The 21630-nt window shown below is 33.9% G+C and overlaps 3 protein-coding genes across 5 annotated transcripts in view; 1 reads left to right on the top strand and 2 right to left on the bottom strand.

Moving 5' to 3' along the window:
• LOC135847171 (uncharacterized) overlaps window positions 1–21630 on the top strand; it is a 354358-nt gene that overhangs the window by 292610 nt on the left and 40118 nt on the right. The gene's annotated exons all lie outside the window — the stretch shown is intronic.
• LOC135848877 (uncharacterized) lies at window positions 8811–11347 on the bottom strand. Its single transcript, XM_065368952.1, has 6 exons — window positions 10639–11347; window positions 10271–10557; window positions 10129–10188; window positions 9919–10035; window positions 9473–9838; window positions 8811–9393 (listed from the first exon to the last, which is right to left on the bottom strand). The coding sequence occupies exons 1-6, from the start codon at window positions 10721–10723 to the stop codon at window positions 8893–8895; spliced, it is 1416 nt and encodes a 471-aa protein (XP_065225024.1). The 5' UTR covers window positions 10724–11347; the 3' UTR covers window positions 8811–8892.
• Window positions 17350–19429, bottom strand: LOC135847560 (uncharacterized). Its single transcript, XM_065367122.1, has 6 exons — window positions 19170–19429; window positions 18796–19082; window positions 18643–18708; window positions 18452–18568; window positions 18015–18380; window positions 17350–17936 (listed from the first exon to the last, which is right to left on the bottom strand). The coding sequence occupies exons 1-6, from the start codon at window positions 19249–19251 to the stop codon at window positions 17448–17450; spliced, it is 1407 nt and encodes a 468-aa protein (XP_065223194.1). The 5' UTR covers window positions 19252–19429; the 3' UTR covers window positions 17350–17447.

Here is a 21630-nt window from a genome sequence, read left to right as displayed (position 1 = left end):
TGGTGAATTTCAAGTCGTTTTGGAGCCTCCAGCGAGTTTTTAAAAATTACTGGAGCCTCCAGTAGATTTTTGAAACTTGAAATTTCCTCAAAATTTCATAAAATGGGGTTAGCAAGTCGAAATTTACTCTGCAAACTAATTTTAATACAATAATAATTATGACGTCGACTGCATGGTGGTTTCAAGTGGTTTTGAAGCTTCCAGCTACTTTTTCGAAATTTCAATTCTCCTAAAAACGCCATGAAACCTTTCAAAAAGGTCACTGGAGGCTCCAAAATTACTTGAACTCACCTTAAGTCGTCTTCAGAAGGTGTTAAAATTGGAGTGCATAGTTAATTTCAGCTTTCCATGTGGAAGCGAGTAGATATAACCTACTAGAGCAGATTTAAAAAAAATTGAGGTAGGTATACTTGAAATTTTTGGTTTGGAATTTGAGGAAATACTCAAAATGAGCATTTTTAAAATCCCGATTTTGTCAATAAATTTTCATGTAGGGATACGAAAAACTTTTCCAGGTAATATCAACATAAAAATCAGAAAATTTTAAATAAAATATTTTATAAAGAATTTTCAATTTCAAAATTCAAAATTTTGAGAAAAAATAAAGAATGATTTTCTGCGCAAGTTGTGAAAATTACAAATGTGGGAGTGACAAAATTTTCAAGTTGAAAAAAAGATTCGCAGTGGGGATTTTTATTTGAAAAAAAACAATGATTTTGAAAATTAAGTTTCCAGGTTGTGCTATAAAAACTCAATTTTTTTTTTGATGAAAAAATCCCAAGATAAGCATTTATAAATTTTAAAAAATTTTCATAAAAAACTCGTAAGTTAGGTACACAAAAGTTCAAACGTTTCAAGATGTGAAAATTTGCCAAATTAGAATCAAATTTCATTTTGGAAATTTGGTGAAAATGGACTAGAAAATTCTCAAACAAGTATTGTGAAAAATATTCCAAAACAAAATCAAATTTTTTCGAGCAGAAAAATTATATTTTTCATAATGGACCTTAAAACAACCCTAAAACTCAATTTCGGAAATTATTTTTTTTTCGAAAAAAAATCCCCCTGCCAATCTCCTTATTTTTGATCAAAAATTTTTTTGATTTGAAAATTATTCCACTCATTTTTCATTTTTTCTCAAAGTTTTTGATTTCGGCTTCGAAAATTTTTGACGTGATATATGTAGGAAATCATGGATAGAAAAAATGCCCATTTTGAGCATCTCAAATTCCAAGCTGAAATCTTGTGTAAACCTCAATTTGAAAAGAAAATCTCCTTAACGAAGTTATACTTTGTCCTTTCCCTCGTATAATGAAATTTTTCAATTTTCATCCGTCAGAATCTTCTCGGGTCTCAAATGGTAAATGATTTTTGAGCCATCTAATTGGGGTTCAAAATAACCGGATCCGATCAAGTCTGATGAATCAGGTAAAGGTCAGATCCAATCAGCCCAGGTTTCTCATATCAGATCTGAGCAAGAATTCATGGATTGCTCAGATCTAATCACCTTTGTTCAGAATTAAACTTTTTCCACTGAGCCCTCATGCTATAAGATTTTAGAAGCGAATTAGATTTTTTTTTTTTTAATCACAGTATGTAGGTTGGTACCGTTTAAGGTCATTTAAAAGTGATAAAAAATACGAATCAGTACAATAACTAGACTATATTTTTGTAACAATATTTTACATCTTACGTTTAATTTACAACATATACCTAAAGGTTCAGAATTAACTGGGTTGTACATTTTTCCAATTAATTTCCGGCATTAATTGTTTTGATGAAATCAATTTTTTTACGAATATCTTCCAACACGTTTCGTTCGACGATTTCTTTTTTAGAGACATCAAATACCGGAAATTTGTCCAATTCGAGAATAGGTAGCTCGTAAGCGTCATAATGATAAAATTCCAATTGATCGACCATATCTTCTGTGAGCTCACAAGCGTAAGCCGTTCCAGGGGTGGTGTCTTTATTCTCTATAACTTTCCAACTTTCTAATTTAGGATCTCGACTACAACGTCTATCAGTTTCTTCAATCGGATTTTTATCGTTATGAATAATAATGGCAACTTGATAGGTTGTGTCTCCCGTTGTGTATTTCACTACTCGAAATATTATTTTGGGGATGGCAAATTGCATGAAACTGTCGTCTTCTGTTTTAAGTTCATTTTGTGTATCGGAACTGATTCTATTTGATTCACCAACCACTCCGAAATATAAATCAATTTCGGAAGGCCATAGCTGAAATTTTGTAAAATTTTAGAAATATGTAGCATTTTTTCAAACACCTGATTCTTTGTTAAGATAGTAATTTCTTACTTGATACATCGCGTATAAGAAGAGATCGACTTCTTTCAATGGCTCATTCGCGACGGTGTTCCATATGAAGGCGAAATTCATGTATGTACAAGTGGCAAGTTTTGCAGCTTGTGTGTGGAAAATTTGCATCGGTAGTATTTGAGTTTTTTCCAGTCGAGGGGTTTTATCGTGAACATCTGCGGATATTTCAGCGGCGGGGTTTTCGTTATCTAAGATTTTACCATCCTCCAGGTAGTAAGTTTTGCAGTAGGACGTTGTTTGAGATGTATTTGGGTAAATGATGGTGTCTTTTTCGAAGGCTATACTTTTCCCGAATTGGTCAGAGCTGATAATGATTGACAGTACATTTATCCAATAGTACGATACCTAGAATTTCAGATCGTATCCATGCTGTTATTACTCTTAAATCTTAATGCTGAACCTATTCGATGAAAATTCAAATTTAATTACCATTGGTTTCTGCGACTCTTTTCCTTTAATTCCAAACATTATGTTATCATTATCGAAAAGTACCGTCAAGTAGTTCCCATTAGGATTAGGATTATCTTTTGGTTTTCTTTTGAAAACCTGCGCAAAATTAAGTATCATAGTCGAAATTGATTGATGCACATTTTGCTTTAGCTGATTCGTATTCTTATGACTAAGTAAGTATGTTTCATTACCTGAGATAAATTGAAATAGTTTTACCGACTTTTCGGAGAAAAGTGGAGTATTGTATTTGTTGCGATAGTGGAAGTTGGGTCGGGGAGTGACTTTTCTTTGCGTTTCGAGGGTCTGGGATCACGATAGGCTCATTCCCAAAATTTCAGGTTTCCTTATATAAGGTTTATATAGATATATATAGAGATATATATATACAATTTTTTTTTTGAATTTTTGATTTAATTCGAAAGCTACGAACTTTTGGATCGAAGTGAATATGCGAAATTATAGAGATCGTAGAGGCCTACTTAGATTTCAAGTTTCATCAAAATCGGTTCAGCCGTTTTCTAGGTAATGAATTTTGAAAAATTTCGAAAAAAAATTTTGTCGCTCGATAAACTTGTAAGCTGCGTTCTTTTGGAACTTGATGATGATGCCAAAATGTTCGGCTAGTAGCCTAGTTGTGACATTTAAAATTTGATCAAAATCGGTTCAGCCGTTGCTGAGAAATTAAATTTTTAATAAATTTTGTGCAAAGTCACCCCCCGAAAATTTGAAAAAGCTCAATTTTGTTTTCGATTACGTAAGAAAGCTACGAACTTTTGGATCATGGTGCAAGTGCGAAATCATAGGAATGGTGATGGACTTGTGATACTTCAAGTTTCAGAAAAATTGGTTCAGTCGTTACTCAAGGTAATGATTTTTAAGTGAAAAATGTCGAAAAAAAATTTTGTCGCTCGATAAACTTGGAAGCTTTGAACTTTTGAAACACGATGATGGTGACAAATTGTCCGGCTAGTATCCAAGGGCTGACATTTTGAGTTTCATCAAAATCGGTTCAACCGTTCCTGAGAAATAATTTTTTTAAAAGTTCAATTTTAAATGAATTCGTGTGCCAAGTCTTTACTTAAATATTTAAGTACTCGTATGTGATGAGGTGAATTTACACATAAAATTTAATTTCTCAGCAACGGCTGAATCGATTTTGATCAAATTTGAAATTTCAGAACTACACTACTTAGCGGAGATTTCGCCATCATCATCAAGTTCCAAAAGTTCAAAGCTTCCAAGTTTATCGAGCGACAAAATTTTTTTTCGACATTTTTCACATAAAAACTCATTTAAAAATTTATTTCTCAGGAACCTTTGAACCGATCTTGATGAAACTCAAAATGTCAGCCCTTGGATACTAGCCGGACAATTTGTCACCATCATCGTGTTTCAAAAGTTCAAAGCTTCCAAGTTTATCGAGCGACAAAATTTTTTTTGACATTTTTCACTTAAAAATCATTACCTTGAGTAACGACTGAACCAATTTTTCTGAAACTTGAAGTATCACAAGTCCACCACCATTCCCAGGATGCCAGACTTGCATCATGATCCAAAAGTTCGTAGCTTTCACGCGTAATCGAAAACAAAATTTTCAAAAGCTCAAAGCTTTCAAATTTGTCGAGCGACAAAATTTTTTTTCAGAATTTTTCAAAACTCATTACCTAGGAAATGGCTGAACTGATTTCGATGAAACTTGAAATCTCACTAGGTTTGCTCGATTCCTATTAAGTATACGACCCTCAATTTTTTGTGAATCATTCGTGAACGAATTGATCAATTTTTTGAAAGAACCATTCGCCAACGAATCTTTAATTTATGAATAAATTCGTTCGCGAATGAGTCACTAATACGAATCAATTCGTTCGCGAATGATTCATTGAAAATTGAGTAAATGAATCAATTCGTTCGCGAACGAATCACTTGTATGAATTAATTCGTTCGCGAACGATTCACTTGTACGAATCGATTCGTTCGCGAACGATTCACTTGTACGGATCGATTCGTTCGCGAACGATTCACTTGTACGAATCGATTCGTTCGCGAACGATTCACTTGTACGAATCAATTCGTTCGCGAACAATTCACTTGTATGATTCGATTCGTTCGCGAACGAGTCACTTATACGAATCGATTCGTTCGCGAACGATTCACTTATACGAATCGATTCATTCACGAACAAGTCACTTATACGAATCAGTTCGTTCGCGAATCACTGTTTAAATAAAAGTGGATCAATTCGTTCGTAAAAGATATTTATTTTACGAAAAGTCGGTCTTCTCACGCTTAATGCGTGAGAGTTTTTTAAAATCTAAATTGATTGTTCCCTTTTCATAAAACAACTGCAATAAATTAACGAGGGATTTGAGTAAATACGATGAATTTTCTCCCTATAATGTTGTATTTTGAAATGCTTTCACCGACCTCGTAACCAATGCGGTAAATACGCTGTGTAATACGAGTATCAAATAGCAATTGAGGTATTGGTGGTTGATCACAAATACCCAATTCAGTATTTTTTGCTAAAGTGCCACTGTTGTAGAGCTTTTTTAAGAATAGACCATTTCCAGTAATAGAAGCATGCTGATTGAGTATGTTTTCATCTTGTGAATCCGAAGAAGCTGGACAAGCAGTTATAAAGCGATGGTTTATTGTCAAATTTTGGTCCTCTGGATTTATGTCCACGAGTTTGGCTTCATCTGGGTTGAAGATTAGAGCTGTAAAAAAGTGTTATTTAAGGGATTCAATTCAATCAACGAATAATTTTTAATATCTGCTTAACTATTATCTACCAATTACCATTTTGCTTCGTTGAATTCACTTCTGCTACATAATTCCAACACCATAGCGATGAAAAAACGACGAAAAATCTCGACGAATTCATTTTATATCGAGTGGGATTTAGTTCAGTGATCGTAGAGCGTTTGAAAGAATAATGGATTTGAAACTGATCGATCGATCGATGATGAGTTGAAGATTGATACAAACAGATTTTTCATTGCTTTGCAGTTTTCTATCTGGCTCAGAAAACTGACAAAATGATTCGTTCGTGCAGATGGAAAAAATCAGTTGTGTAATCAGAACGTATAATAAATCTATGTCTCTGGGATCGAATATGAAGAACTTGAATACGAAGTAGCGATTGTGCGTATGTTTTAATACTTTACGCAGATCCAAAGTTCCTACTTCATCTGCCTATCTACTTGTCCATCGACTTGGGCCACCCAGTGGTACAAAATGCTCAAGAACATTTTGTTGGTGCAGCTGAAAGAAATGTATGAAAATTTTCATGAGCTCGTGAAAAAGAGCTAAAAAAAATGTTGATGCCATTTGCACTAATGTGGCTTTGAGATTTTTCGTCTCCAAACTTTTAAAATGATTTTTTATGGACTTGACAAAAAATCATGAACTCGGTGATGCGGGTAACACCTCTTGATTCTTATATAAAAACTTGTGAAACCATAGAGAAAAGAATGAGAGATTTTGAAGTATTAAATTTAACCCTATGAGACCCGAGATGAATCAGACGAATGAAAATTGAAAAATTTTCATTATACATATAAGAAGGAGCACAACTTCACTAGGCAGTTTTTTTTTATTCAAATTAAAATTTACTCAAAATTTCAGTTTGAGATTTGAGGAAATGCTTAAAATGGGTATTTTTTCTCTCCCGATTCCCAAAATAAATTCTCAATGCAGGGATACGAAAATTTCCTGGAATGTTTCTCTAGGTAATACCAACATAAAAATCAGAAAATTTTGAACAATGTATTACGTGAAACATTTTTGAAGCCGAAATCCAAAAGGTCATACTCTGGTTTTCAACATTTGTTCGCTACTCAGAAAATCTGAAAAAATTAGACTGAAAATAATATGGTCTAAAACGTGGTCGATGAATGGGAATTTTATGCATAGAAATCGCGGTTTTTTTAATGTAGAGGGAAGGGAAGAGGAGAAGACAAAAAATTTTCGCGCTTAAAAATGTTTTTTTGATCCCCTAATTATATTGAAAATTCGATCCGAGGGTCGATTCATCACTCTTAATCCTCAAGTAGGTAACCTATCCTATGATGGGGGGGGGGGTTCTGATGGAGAAAGAGGGTAGAAGAAGCGCAATTCAAATGTTGACTTGATATTCGTGTTCAGAGGCATTGAGTTATGTAAAAAGGACATCTCAGTCATCAAAATTGATTTTTTCAAAAAAATGCTGTTTTTACTCGTTTTCCCTCCAGTTTTTTTTTCAATTTTTGACCTCAGCCCACCCAAAAGTTTTTCTGAAAAAAAAATTTGCAATCAAAAACTTGTTTAAAAATGCCAGTTTCATAGGTGTGCTCATTCAAAATTCGCTCACATAGAGATGAGCATTTTTTTTACCTCTTCTTCACAAAAAAGGAAATAACCTAAAATCTGCATGGCTTTTTGAGGGAAAATAGAAAATAATTTTCTGCAATCACTTATGTGAGAGTGACCTAATTTTCAAATCAAAAAAGTTTTTGGTCAAAAATAAAGAGATTGACGGTGGAGATTTTCATTAAAAAAAAAAAAAAAAAGTATTTTGGAAAATGGAGTTTCAAGGTTGTTTTATGAAAAATATAATTTTTTGTAAAAATGAGATTCTATAAATTTTGAACAATCTTCACAGAAAGCTCTTGGGGTCAAATTTTATTTTGGAATTTTGGGTCGAAGTATCTCACCTCAATGCCAACATTGGACCAACGTATTGCATCAATTCACATGAAATCTCAAAATAAGCACCTATTATGAAGATTTTTTTTTACCAGAAGCTTGTACACAAAAGTTCAAATTTTTTTAATCATTTGCAATTCACCAGATCCAGATTTGTAGAATCAAATTTCATTCTAGAATTTTGATAGAAATTGGACTGTAAAATTTTCAAACCGGTATACATTTTTGGCCAAACTTGATGTACTTTATGATGTGAAAATTTTCCCAAAGTTGGCGTTGATGTGACTTAAAATGGTATCTTACTTCGATCCAAAATTCCAAATTTTGGGAATACCAGTTCATTACATCAAGCTTGAACAAAATGGATACGGGTTTGGGAATTTGTATTTCAGTTCCATCTGTATTCCAAAATAACATTTTATTCATTGGGGTAAAAAAATTTTTTGATTTGAAAATTATGTCACTTTTACATTTGTAATGGTCACAACTTGTGCAGAAAATCATTTTTCATTTATGCCCATTTTGAGGTTTTTCTCAAATGCTAAGCTTAAATCTTGAGTAAATCTCAACTTAAAAAAAAAGATCTGTCATAATAATGAAATTTTTCAGTAGATACATAAGTGAACAGTGCACAAGTTGAACCGATATATGGGTGAAAAAATTTACAAAAAATTATATTTTTCATAATGGAGCTTGGAATGACCTTGAAACTCAATTTCCACAATTTTTTTCCAAATAAAAATCCCTACTGTGAATCTTTTTGTTTTTGACCAAAAAATTTTTTGATTTGAAAATTATGTCACTTTTACATTTGTAATTGTCACAACTTGTGCAGAAAATCATTTTTCATTTATGCCCATTTTGAGGATTTTCTCAAATTCTAAGCTTAAATCTTGAGTAAACCTCAACTTAAAAAAAAAGATCTGTCATAATAATGAAATTTTTCAATTTTCGGCCGTCAGATTCTTCTCGGGTCTCAAAGGGTTAATAATCTTTGAACAGCTCAGTTCATTTATTAAGCCATTCGTGATGGAGTTGCCCAAACTTGATCAAAATTCAATATCCTCCCCCCCCCAATTACAATGACGTCGTTCACAACTCGATATTTGTTTGTTCCGATCTGAACCCATCTAATTGGGGTGGAAAATGTTCAGATCTGATCAAGTCTGATCAATCAGGTAAAGGTCAGATCCAATCAGGCCTCTCCTATCAGATCTGATCAGGGATTCATTTTTTTTTAATCACTCAACATAGGTATAGGTATGTACTTTTTAAGGCCGTTTAAAAGTGATCAAAAATACAAATCAGTACAGTGACTAAACTATATTTGTAATGATAATTTACATCTTAAGTTTAATTTACTATGTAAGTACATAAATAAGGATTCAAAATTAACAGAGTTGTACATTTTTACAATTAATTTTCGGCATTATTTGTTTTAATGAAATCAATTCTTTTACTAATATCTTCCACTACATTTCGTTCGACGATTTCTTTTTTAGTAGGATCAAATTCCGGAAATTTGTCCAATTTGAGAATAGACGGCTCGCCAGTGTTATAGTAATCGTTATTATAATAAAATTCCAATTTATCGACCATATCTGATGTGAGCTCACAAGCGTAAGCCGTTCCAGAGCTGGTGTCTTTATTCTCTATAACTTTCCAACTTTTTAATTCAGGATCTCGGCTACAAACTCTATCAGTTTCTTGTATCGGATTTGTATCGTTATGAATAATAATGAAAACTTGATAGGTTATGCCTTCCGTCTTGTAATTCACTACTCGAAATATTATTTTGGGGATGGCAAATTGCAGGAAACTGTCGTCTTCTGATTTGAGCTCATTTTGTGTATCGGGGCTAATTTTATCTGATTCACCAATCACACCGAAGTATAAATCGATTTCGGAAGGCCATAGCTGGAATTTTTTAAGATTTTAGAAATATATACCATTTTTTCAACCCCCGTGATTCTTTGTTAAGATAGTAATTTCTTACTTGATACATCGCATAAAGGAAGAGGTCGACTTCTTTCAAGGACTCATTCGCGACGGTGTTCCATATGAAGGCGATATTCAGATAATTGCAAGTGGCAAGTTTTGCAGCTTGTGTGTGGAACATTTGCATCGGTAGTATTTGAGTTTTTTCCAGTCGAGGAGTTTTATCGTGAATATCTGCGGATATTTGAGCTGCGGGGTTTTCGTTATCTGAGATTTTGCCATCCTCCAGGTAGTAAGTTTTGCAGTAGGACATTATTGTTTGAGATGTATTTGGATAATTGATGGTGTCTTTTTCAAAGCCTATAAGTCTCCCGAATTCGGCAGAGCTGATAACGATTGACAGTACATTTATCCAATAGTATGCCTAGAATTTTGGAACGTATGCTTTCATTATCTTATTCAAATCCGGACCTACTTACTCGATGAAAATTCAAGTTTAATTACCATTGGTTTCTGCATCTCTTTTCCTTTAATTCCAAACATTATATTACCATTATCGAAATTTAGAGTGACGTAGGTCTTATTAGGATTAGGATTTTCTTTTAATTTTCTTTCGAAAACCTGTGCAAAATTATCGCAGATGAAGGTTATTGGTTGATGCACATTTTGCTCTACCTGATTCGTATTCTTATGATTAGGTACATGTTTCATTACCTGATAGAAATAGTAGTATTTTGTGAAATCTAAATTGATCGTTCCTTTTTCGTAAAACAACTGAAATAAATTAGAGGAGGATTTTAGTAAAAACGTAACTGATGAATTTTCTCCATATGTAATTTGAAATCCTTTTACCAACCTCGTAACCAATGTGGTAAACATCCTCTGTATCATCTAGTAGCAATTGCGGTATTGGTGATTGGTCACAAATACCCAATTCAACGTTTTTCGCTAATGTGCCACTGTTGTAGAGCGTTTTTAAGAATAGACTTTTTCCAGTAATAGAAGCATATTGATTAAATATGTCTTCATCTTGTGAATCCGAAGAAGCTGGACAAGCAGTTATAAAGCGATGGTTTATTGTCAAATCTTGGTCCTTAGGATTTATGTCTACGAGTTTGGTTTCATCTGGGTTGAAGATTAGAGCTGTAAAAAAGTGTTATTTAAGGGATTAAATTCAATCGACGGATAATTTTTAATATCTTCATATTATTATCTACTAATTACCATTTTGCTTCGTTGAATTCACTTCTGGTACATAATTCCAACACCATAGTGATGTAAAAACGAAGAAAAATCTCGACGAATTCATTTTATATATCGAGTGAGATTTAGTTCAGTGATTGTAGAGCGTTTGAAAGAATAATGGATTTGAAACTGATCGATCGATGATGAGTTGAAGATTGATACGAACAGATTTTTCGTTGCTTTGCAGTTGTTTATGCGACTGAAAAAACTGACGAATGATTCGTTCATGCAGATGGAACAAATCAGTTGTGTAAACGTAATAAATCTGTGTCTCTAGGATCGAATATGAGGAACTTGAATGCGAAGTAGCAATTGTGTGTACGAATATCATACTTCACGCAGATCCAAGGTGCCTATTTCATCAGCCTATATCTACTTATCCATAGACTTAGGAACACAAAGGAACCTACAAAATGCTCGGGAGCATCTTTTTGGTGCAGCTGAAGAAAAAGTATGAAAATTTTCAGAAGATCGTGAAAAATAGCTGAAAAAAATGTTGTACCATTAGCACTAATGTGGATTTGAGATTTTCTTTTTCTAAACTCTTAAAAAATGATGATTTGACAAAAAATCATAAACTCGATGATACGAGTAACACCTCTTGATTCAAGGATAATAACTTTTGAAACCATCGAGAAAAGAATGAAAGAGAGAATGAGAGATATTGAAGCATTAAATTTAACCCTTTTGACACCCGAGAAGAATCTGACGAATGAAAATTGAAAAACTTCATTATAAATACAAGAAGGAGTATAACTTCGCTAGGCAGATTTTTTTTTGAGAAATCGAAAATTTTCTGGAATGTTTCTCTAGCTAATACCAACATAGAAATCAGAAAATTTTGAATAAAATTATATTACTTGAAAAATTTTTGAAGCCGAAATCAAAAAAGTCATACTCTGGGTTTTAACATTTTTAGTCGAGGTTCATTACTCAAAAAATTTGAAAAAATTATATTGAAAATAATACGGTCTAAAACACAGTTTTTGGTGAAAAAAATTTGTCTGAAACTCTTTTTGGCTAGAATGCAGTATAAAAAAACATTTGAATAAATTTCCTCGAATTAGACCACCAAAAGGGTACCCCCCAAATAAGATAGGCAAAATGCCCTTAACCTCAGATTTCGATGAAACTCACAGGGTATGTTTAGTACCCCCAAAAAATAATTTTGGGCCCATCGCCCGCTCCCCACCCCACCCCCCTCAGCCAGGGGGGCCAAAAAACGCGTTTTTCAGGGGAAAAATTCTGTATCAGCGCGTAATTAAGATAAATTGATTCTGTAAACGAATATAGTTAGAGGATACATGGGCGTACCTCCCTGAATTTTTTCAGAATTTTTCATCACACGGGGAGAGAAGGGGGGACAAAAGAAAACTTTAAATCGACATTACTCCGGAACGAAAAAACATACCATAACGATTTTTTCGTCAAATATGTATCTTTACGTCTACTTTCTATAGAAGTCATCACCCGGCCATTTGGAGTGGTGGGTCAAGCTCAAAAGCTCAAAAAACTCTCAAAAAACCACGTTTTTTGCGTTTTTCTCCAAAAATATGGACAAATGGCGGAAATCTAAGAGAACCAAGTTGTTCAGCGTGAAATTTTACCTCAGAATTGTGTAATTGAAAATTCATTTACACCGCATGATCGTAAAACTACATGCGCAGAAGTATTTGTGCTTACATCAAGATAGCTGAAAGGGTATTCCTGGGTAAAATAGGTGAAATGTCCCTGTCCTCGGATTTCTGAAATTTTGATGAAACATAGTTGGGTACCATTAAAAAAAATGTCGGAGGCAAAAAATCCCCCCCCCCCCCCGGCCCCCACCTCCCCTTGCTCATAATAGCGAAAAAAGGGCCTTTTTCGGGGAGAAAAAATCCATGCTTCAACGAGTTTTGACAAAAAAATCTGTATTCACTCAGAATATATGGAGGAGACAGTATAATAAAAGTACCTACATAGGTATTTGAGATTCTGCGCCAATCCATGCTATTGCCATCAAAATCCAAGGCAACTTTTGGGGTTCTACTGAGAAAATTGAAAAGTAAATCTTTTTTTTTTTTGAAGAGGGGGTATTAGTAGTTGGTGTTTTGAAAATATTTTCTTCGCAAAAGTTTCGCTATAATGACGAAAAAATATTGAAAGATAATATATTTCTGAAACTGAGGAAATATTTTGGAACGCAGTGATGACAATATTTTAGGTTTCAAAAAATTGATAAAGATTGGCAAAAATTCCTAAATTTTTGTTGATTTTTCAAAATTGACAAAAACAATTAAAAATAATAGCATAGAATGGACGCAGAATCTAAGATATATTCATTTAGGACTGGGTCGATCGTCATTTTTCTCAAAACAAATTGGGTACAGGGGCTACAGTGAAAAAACCGTGTTTTTTCGAAAATACTCCCACTTTAAGGGCACATGTTTTCCCTTTAGGGGCACTTCTGGAGCCAGAATTTTTCTGTACAACTTTCAACTCAAAATGACAGTTTTTGCTAAAATTGGTAAAAATCCAGTTTTTTTTCTTTTTTTGGTGATTTACCCAATCTACTACATAGTACGTACACGTAGGTAGGTAATACCTATGTTTTCAATGTACTTGGTAACTCACATAAAAATTTAATCATCGACACCAAAAAGAAACCTTTCTGATAGTTTTGAGTTAGATACCATGTACTTGAAAAGTAGGCTACTTGTAATTCAAGAAAACCTTGATTAAGAAGTTGCATGGCGTAAATAGCGCTATAATGAAGCATTTTTCACAAAAACTCTAATTTTTGGGCAACCCCTCTCCCCAATGTGGTCGTTGGGAGGGTCCAACTGCAAATCAAACTTCATATTCATGTTCAGCGAGTTCGGTTCATATGATAATGATACCCATATTGTCTGTCTACTTTCGCCCTAAAATTTGGAGAGGGGGTGCCTATGGCCAAAAAATTGGAGTTTAAGGGTATACTCTGCGGAGAGCATTCTAATTTGACAACCGGTCGAAATATGAAACCGATTTGTTCGTTATTTTCATCATTCGTTCGTAAGACTGCATGTAATCGATTGAACGAATTTAGTCGTGCTTATGTCCCGCGACCCGCTCCCATCTAAACTTCAGACGGGGATTTCTCCGTGAATTTTCAAAATTCTTCCAATTTTTTTTCACCAATACTGATTCATCTATGAAATCGAGGGTATGTAGCCATGTTTTCTAATTTTGCTTTTACAACAGGGATGTGAGCGTCTAAAGTACCTCCATCCAATTCCCTATTATAGCCATCAAATGTCCCGAATCAAAAATATCTCGACATACCCTCGCTTTTGAAAGCAAACCCTAGAAAAATCCGTTCTATAGTTTTGGCACAATCCCCGCCCAAAGTTGACCATTTTTCATCAAAAAATTAGAATAGCCTTAAAGAAGTTAGTTGGTTTTCTTATTGTTTTTGGAGCCCAGCATCCAAAATTATGGATCGCTTTTTTTGGTGGTGCTGTGACAAAAAAACACAATTTTGAGTGTTTTTTGAGTTTTTGAAGATGGCCTACCTGGAGGGAAAATTTGAAAAAAAAATACCAATTATAGTGCTCATGCAGATACATTTTTGAAAAAAAAATTTCATGTACTTAAATTAGGTTCGGAGATACGGCGGTTTCAAATTTTCTTTTGTCAATATATCTCCCCTGGGGGGCCCACAATTTTTGAAGAAAATTCAAGTTGCTAGAATCATATCTCCTTCAAGTATTTTGAGTGAATACAGATTTTTTTGTCAAAACTCGTTGAAGCATGGATTTTTTCTCCCCGAAAAAGGCCCTTTTTTCGCTATTATGAGCAAGGGAAGGTGGGGGCCGGGGGGGGGGATTTTTTGCCTCCGACATTTTTTTTAATGGTACCCAACTATGTTTCATCAAAATTTCAGAAATCCGAGGACAGGGACATTTCACCTATTTTACCCAGGAATACCCTTTCAGCTATCTTGATGTAAGCACAAATACTTCTGCGCATGTAGTTTTACGATCATGCGGTGTAAATGAATTTTCAATTACACAATTCTGAGGTAAAATTTCACGCTGAACAACTTGGTTCTCTTAGATTTCCGCCATTTGTCCATATTTTTGGAGAAAAACGCAAAAAACGTGGTTTTTTGAGAGTTTTTTGAGCTTTTGAGCTTGACCCACCACTCCAAATGGCCGGGTGATGACTTCTATAGAAAGTAGACCTAAAGATACATATTTGACGAAAAAATCGTTTTGGTATGTTTTTTCGTTCCGGAGTAATGTCGATTTAAAGCTTTCTTTTGTCCCCCCTTCTCTCCCCGTGTGATGAAAAATTCTGAAAAAATTCAGGGAGGTACGCCCATGTATCCTCTAACTATATTCGTTTACAGAATCAATTTATCTTAATTACGCGCTGATACAGAATTTTTCCCCTGAAAAACGCGTTTTTTGGCCCCCCTGGCTGAGGGGGGTGGGGTGGGGAGCGGGCGATGGGCCCAAAATTATTTTTTGGGGGTACTAAACATACCCTGTGAGTTTTATCGAAATCTGAGGTTAAGGGCATTTTGCCTATCTTATCGGGGGGTACCCTTTCAAAGTTTTTGGTAAAGTAACTGATGAATAGACAATTTTTGCGCTTAAAGATGTTTTCTTGGTCCCCTAATTATATTCAAAATTCGATCCAAGGATCGATTCATCACTCTTAACCCTCAAGTATAGGTACCCTATCCTATGATGGGGGATTCTGATGGTGAGAGGGGGTAAAAGAAGTGCAATTTCAATTTTGATTTGATGTTCGTATTCAGAGGCGTCGAATTATGCAAAAAGGACATCTCAGACATCAAAATTGATTTTTTTCAAAAAAATGCTGCTTTTACTCGTTCTCCCTCCAGTTTTTCCAATTTTTGACCTCAGCCCATTCAAAATTTTTTCTGAAAAACAAAAAAAAAATTTTGGGGTCAAAAACTTGTTTAAAAACGTTCCATGAAAATAATATCATTTTTTGTAAAAATGAGATTCTATTTTTGAAAAATTTTCACAGAAAGCTGAGGTATAAAAGTTCGAAGAATCTGTAATGTAAAAGCTCAGTCACGTAGGGTCAAATTTCATTTTGGAATTTTGGGTCGAAGTAAGATACTAAGGTATAGATCTCACCTCAATGTCAACATTGGACCAACGTGTTGAATCTATTCGCATGGAATCCCAAAATAGGCACCTATAAATTTTGAAGCTTTTTTACCGAAAGCATGTACACAAAACTGCAAATTTTTTAATAGGCATGCGAAAATTTACCAGATTTGTAGAATCAAATTTCATTCTAGAATTTTGGTGAAAATGGACTGTAAAATTCTCAAACCGGTATGCATTTTGGTCAAACTTGAATGATGTAATAGATTTGCATTCCAAAGTTCGAACTTTTTATGATGTGAAAATATTCCCAAAATTGGCTTTTATATTATGAGACCTATTAAAATAATAGTATCTTACTTCGATACAAAATTCCAAATTTTGGGAATACCAGTTCATCAAGTTTGAACAAAATGGATATGGGTTTGGGAATTTTGTATTTTAGTTCAATCTGTATTCCAAAATAACATTTTATTCTTTGGGGTAAATTTTGACATAAAAAATCTAAACTTTCATGTACCTACGAGCTTTTTGTGAGAAATTTTCCAAATTTACGAAATCCTATTTTGGAATTAGATATATATAATCAGTGCACAAGTTGAACTGATACATATATGGGTGAAAAGTTTTACAAAAAATTATATTTTTCATGATGGACCTTAGAACAACTCTAAAACTCAATTTCGGAAATTATTATTTTTTTGTTTTCTTTCAAATAAACATTTTTAATAGTGTCGATATCTTCATTTTTGACCAAAAAAATTTTTTGATTTGAAAATTATGTCACTTTATTATTTGTAATTGTCACAACTTGTGCAGAAAATCATTTATCATTTTTCATTTTTTCTAAAAATTCTGGATTTTGGCGCAAAAATTTTTGACAGGTAGGTATATTATTAATTATTCAAAATTTTCCAATTTTTATGTTGGTATTACCTTTAGAAACTTCTGGGAAATTTTCGTATACCTACATGGAAAACTTATTTTGTGAATCTGGATAGAAAAAACGCCCATTTTGAGCATTTTCTCAAATTCCAAGCAGAAATCTTGAATAAACCTCAATTTTTTAAAAAATCTGCTTAACAAAGTTATACATACTCCTTTCCATATATACATATAATGAAAATTTTCAATTTTCGTCAGTCAGGTTCTTCTCTGATTTCAAAGGGTTAGTAATTTTTGAGCAGTTCAGTTCATTTATTAAGCTATTCGTGATGGAGTTGCCCAAACATGATGAAGATTCAAAAATCACCCCCTCCAATTACAATGACGCCATTCATCACAACTCGATATTTATTTATTCAGATCTGAACCCATCTAATTGAGGCGGAAAATGTCCGGATCTGATCAAGTCTGATCAATCAAGTAAAGGTCAGATCCAATCAGTCCTCTCCTATCAGATCTGATTAGGGATTCATGGAATGCTCAGATCTGGTCAGCTTTGTTCAAAATCAAACTTTTTCCACTGAGCCCTCGTGCTATAGGTTTTAGAAGCCAATTAGAATTTTTTTAAAATCACTGTACATAGGTACGTACTTTTTAAGGCCATTTAAACGTGATGAAAAATACAAGTCAGTGCAGTAACTAGACTATATTTTGTAATGATAATTTACATCTTAACGTTTAATTTACTATGTACATATAAAAATTGAAAATTAACAGAGTTGTGCATTTTTACAATTAATTTTCGGCATTAATTGTTTTAATGAAATCTATTTTTTTACGAATATCTTCCAACACATTTCGTTCGACGATTTCTTTTTTGGACGGATCAAATTCAGGAAATTTGTCCAATTTGAGAATAAGCGCCTCGGGAGTGTCATAATAAGAAAAATCCAATTCATTGACTACAGATAGTGTGAGCTCACAAGCGTAAGCCATTCCAGGGTTGGTGTCTTCATTCTCTATAACTTTCCAACTTTCTAATTCAGGATCTCGGCTACAAAGTCTATCAGTTTCTTGTATCGGATTTTTATCGTTATGAATAATAATGGCAACATGATAGGTTATGTCTCCCGTCGTGTATTTTAGTACTCGAAATATGATTTTAGGGATAGCAAATTGCAGGAAACTTTCGTCTTCTGTTTTAAGCTCATTTTGCGTATCGGAACTGATTTTATCTGATACACCAATCACACCGAAGTATAAATCGATTTCGGAAGGCCATAGCTGGAATTTTGTAAGATTTTAGAAATACGTAACATTTCTTCAAACACCTAGTTATTTATTAAGACGTTAATTTCTTACTTGATGCATCGCGTATAGGAAGAGATCGACTTCCTTCAATGACTCATTCGCAACGGTGTTCCATATGAAGGCGAAATTCAGATAAGTGCAAGTGGCAAGTTTTGCAGCTTGTGTGTGGAACATTTGCATCGGTAGTATTTGAGTCTTTTCCAGTCGAGGAGTTTTATCGTGATTGTCTGCAGATATTTGAGCTGTGGGCTTTTCGTTGTCTAAGACTTTACCATCCTCCAAGTAGTAAGTTTTGCAGTAGGACATTGTTTGAGATGCATTTTGATAATCAGTAGTGTCTTTTTCGAAGAGTATAGTTTTCGCTAATTTGGAATTGATGCTGGTACCGATTGATAGTACATTTATCCAATAGTATATCTGGAATTTGAGAATGTACGCTTTTATTATGCTTTACAAGTTTGAACCTACTTGATGAGAATTTCAATTACCATTGGTGTCTGCGACTCTTTTCCTTTAATTCTAAAAATTGTATTGTTACCATCGATTTCTGAAGTTACGTAGGTCTTATTGGGATTATCATTATCTAATAGTTCTCGTTCGAAAACCTGCGCAAAATTATCACAGCTTAAGTTGATTCGTATTCTCATTAATTAGGTATGTTTCATTACTAGGTATTTACCTGAGAGAGATCCTTATATTTGTAGTTTTTGGATTCTAAATTGATCGTTCCTTTTTCATAAAACAACTGCAATAAATTAGCGAGACATTTTAGTAAATATGTAACCAATGAATTTTCTCCCTATACATCAAAATTGAAATGCATTTCATCAACCTCGTAACCAATGTGGTAAGTATCGTCTGTAATATCTTGTAGTAATTCGGGTATTGGTGGTTGGTCACAAATACCCAATTCAATGTTGTTTGCTAATGTGCCACCGTTGTAAAGTTTTTGTAAGAATAGACTGTTTCTAGTAATAGAAGCATGCTGATTAAATATGTCTTCATCTTGTGAATTCGATGAAGCTGGACAAGCAGTTATAAAGCGATGGTTTATTGTCAAATCTTGGTCCTCTGGATTTATGTCTACGAGTTTGGATTCGTCTGGGTTGAAGATTAGTGCTGTAAAAAAAGTGTTACTTAAGGGGTTAAATTCAATCAACGGATAATCTGTTATGCTTATCTGCATAACTATTATCTACCAATTACCATTTTGCTTCGTTGAAATCACTTCTGCTACATAATTACAACACCATAGTAATGTAAAAAGGAAAAAAAATCTCGAATTCATTTTATATCGAGTGAGATTCAATTCAGTGATTATAGAGCGTTTGAAAGAATAACGAATTTGAAACTGATCGATCGTTGAGCTGTAGATGGATACGAACAGATTTTTCGTTGCTTCGCAATTGTCTATCTGACTCAGAAAACTGACGAATGATTCGTTCGTGCAGATGGAAAAAAATCAGTTGTGTAAACGTAATAAATCTGCGTCTCTACGATTGCGTATGAAGAACTTGAATGCGAAGTAGCGATTTTATAATTTATACTTTTCGCAGATCCAAAGTGCCTCTTGCTTCTCGGATAACAACTTTTGAAACCATCGAGGAAAGAATGAGAAATTTTGAAGTATTAAATTCAATTCTTTGAGTCCCCAGAAGTGTGAGACGGATGAAATGGGAGGGCGTAGATGTAACTTCGTTAAGCATATTATTTTTAAGCAAATGAATTTTACTCAAAATTCCGTTTGGAATTCGAGGAAATGCTCAAAATGGGCATTTTTATATCCTGATTTCCAAAATAAATTTTTGATGTACAGATACGAAAATTTTCTGTGAGTAATACCAACATAAAAATATGGAACTTTTGAATAATATATTAGGTATAGGTAGGTACGTCAAAAATTTTTGAAGTCAGAATCCAAAATTTTGAGAAAAAATAAGAAATAATTTTCTCCACAAGTTGTGAAAATTACAAATGTGGGAGTGACATAATTTTCAAGTCAAAAAAATGTTTGGTCAAAAATAAAAAGATTTGCAGTGGGGATTTTTATTTGAAAAAAAAAATTATTTTGAAAGTCGAGTTTCGAGGTCATTTTATTAGAAAATCTTTTTTTTTTTACTAATAAAAGATTCTCAAACCAGTATTCATTTTGGCCAAACTTGTGTACCTAATAGATTTGCATCCCCAAAATAAGATTCAATAAAGTTTAAAATTTGAACTTTCATGTATAAGCTTTTGGGAGTAGATATATTATGATCATTAACCTGTACAACAATTGTCGACGTCGACATTTACATTGACTACGTTTTTTTCCAACATGATGATGGAAAAGTGACCAATAAGTTATTTAATAGGAATCTTCTGTCTGTAAAGAAGCCAGGTTGATGAAAATTTTCGAAATTTTCTCATTATTTCTGATACCTCGACATGAGTCTGTTCCAGTGTTTAAAAGCTCAGTAAGCATTTGAAAAGATGATCTTTGTTTGAAGGGAGAAAAAATTTTTAATGGCCTTGATAAAATTATTCACTTTTCCATAGTTTTGAGTTGTCGATGTTATGTCGATGTGAAAGTCGATCGTCCACAAATACATTGACACTAACATCGACCAAATTTTCAAAGATTTCTCAAATTTGAAAAATTAAGTTGATATTGTGGATGTATTTGTTGATGTCAAATTTCACATCAACATTAACATCGACATGTCGTCGACATGAAAATGTATTAGTTTAGTACTCTTAGATAACCTATTGTACCTTTCAGTATAAAGAGTTTAATGTTCAACTATACTGAATATGGACTTTCTGTCTGTACTTCTTGGAGGTGACCTCCGCGTCGATGCTGCTTTCGCTTTCAGTATGAGCAATGGCCACCTAAGTGTGTAAGAGAAAATCATTTTTGGAAAAAAATTTCAATTTTGAAACTAAAATTTAACAATTTTGCGTAGCTGGAGGTCAACGTAAATTTTGATGCCAATGTCGATCCATCCACATCCATCATCCACATCCATCACATTTGGACTCCACATGTCGATGTAAATAATTTCGACCCTGTGTCGAGCCAATTGTCAACATGAATGCCGATCAACATTGGTCGACAATTACATCAACAATTGGCTCGACACAGAGTCTAAATTCACATCGACATGTGGCATCCAAAAGTGACGGATGTGGATGGGTCGACATTCACATCGAAATTAGCATGGTCATTGTTGTACGGGAAGCATACAAGTTGAACTGATACCTATGGGTGAAAAAATTTACAAAAAATTATATTTTTCATAATGGGCCTTAGAATGACCCTGAAACTCAAGGATGCCTACAATTGTAGCAGTCACATTGAAATGTCTTCTCTTGCTTATCATTGGAATGATCACTCAGATCACGATTGCCACACAGGTCTCCATCACGTTGATCACATGCTCAGATCTTGTTTACCACACAGACCAACCATTTTTATCAGTGAACAAGCGATTTAAACTATTCAAGAAATTCGCATAAAATATTAGGCAGGGGCAGGCGCAGGATACTGCATCCTCACCTTTGATTCTGCACTCACAAATTAACTGTAAGGTGCACTGGGGGAAGTTGGAATTCGGGGTAAGTTAGAAAACTTGCTCTAGCGCCTAGAGGTTTATATCTGGCGAAGTGCCACTAAAGGTGACTTGAG

The sequence above is a fragment of the Planococcus citri genome, chromosome 5, assembly GCF_950023065.1.
Source record: "Planococcus citri chromosome 5, ihPlaCitr1.1, whole genome shotgun sequence".
Taxonomy (NCBI): Eukaryota; Metazoa; Arthropoda; class Insecta; order Hemiptera; family Pseudococcidae; genus Planococcus; species Planococcus citri.
The sequence above is the reverse complement of the archived record's forward strand: the minus strand, read 5'-3'. Positions and strand labels throughout refer to the sequence as shown.

What these genes read in the sequence shown, in the direction of transcription:
- LOC135848877 (XM_065368952.1), bottom strand. Translation starts at nt 10,723, where the DNA reads ATGAATTCGTCGAGATTTTTCTTCGTTTTTACATCACTATGGTGTTGG. An exon ending in GAATTCAACGAAGCAAAATG is followed by an intron (nt 10,558 to 10,638) that starts GTAATTAGTAGA and finishes ACTTTTTTACAG; the next exon opens with CTCTAATCTTCAACCCAGAT. An exon ending in TCCTTTATGCGATGTATCAA is followed by an intron (nt 9,394 to 9,472) that starts GTAAGAAATTAC and finishes AAAAAATTCCAG; the next exon opens with CTATGGCCTTCCGAAATCGA.
- LOC135847560 (XM_065367122.1), bottom strand. Translation starts at nt 19,251, where the DNA reads ATGAATTCGAGATTTTTTTTCCTTTTTACATTACTATGGTGTTGTAAT. An exon ending in AATATAAGGATCTCTCTCAG is followed by an intron (nt 18,569 to 18,642) that starts GTAAATACCTAG and finishes AATTTTGCGCAG; the next exon opens with GTTTTCGAACGAGAACTATT. An exon ending in TCCTATACGCGATGCATCAA is followed by an intron (nt 17,937 to 18,014) that starts GTAAGAAATTAA and finishes ACAAAATTCCAG; the next exon opens with CTATGGCCTTCCGAAATCGA.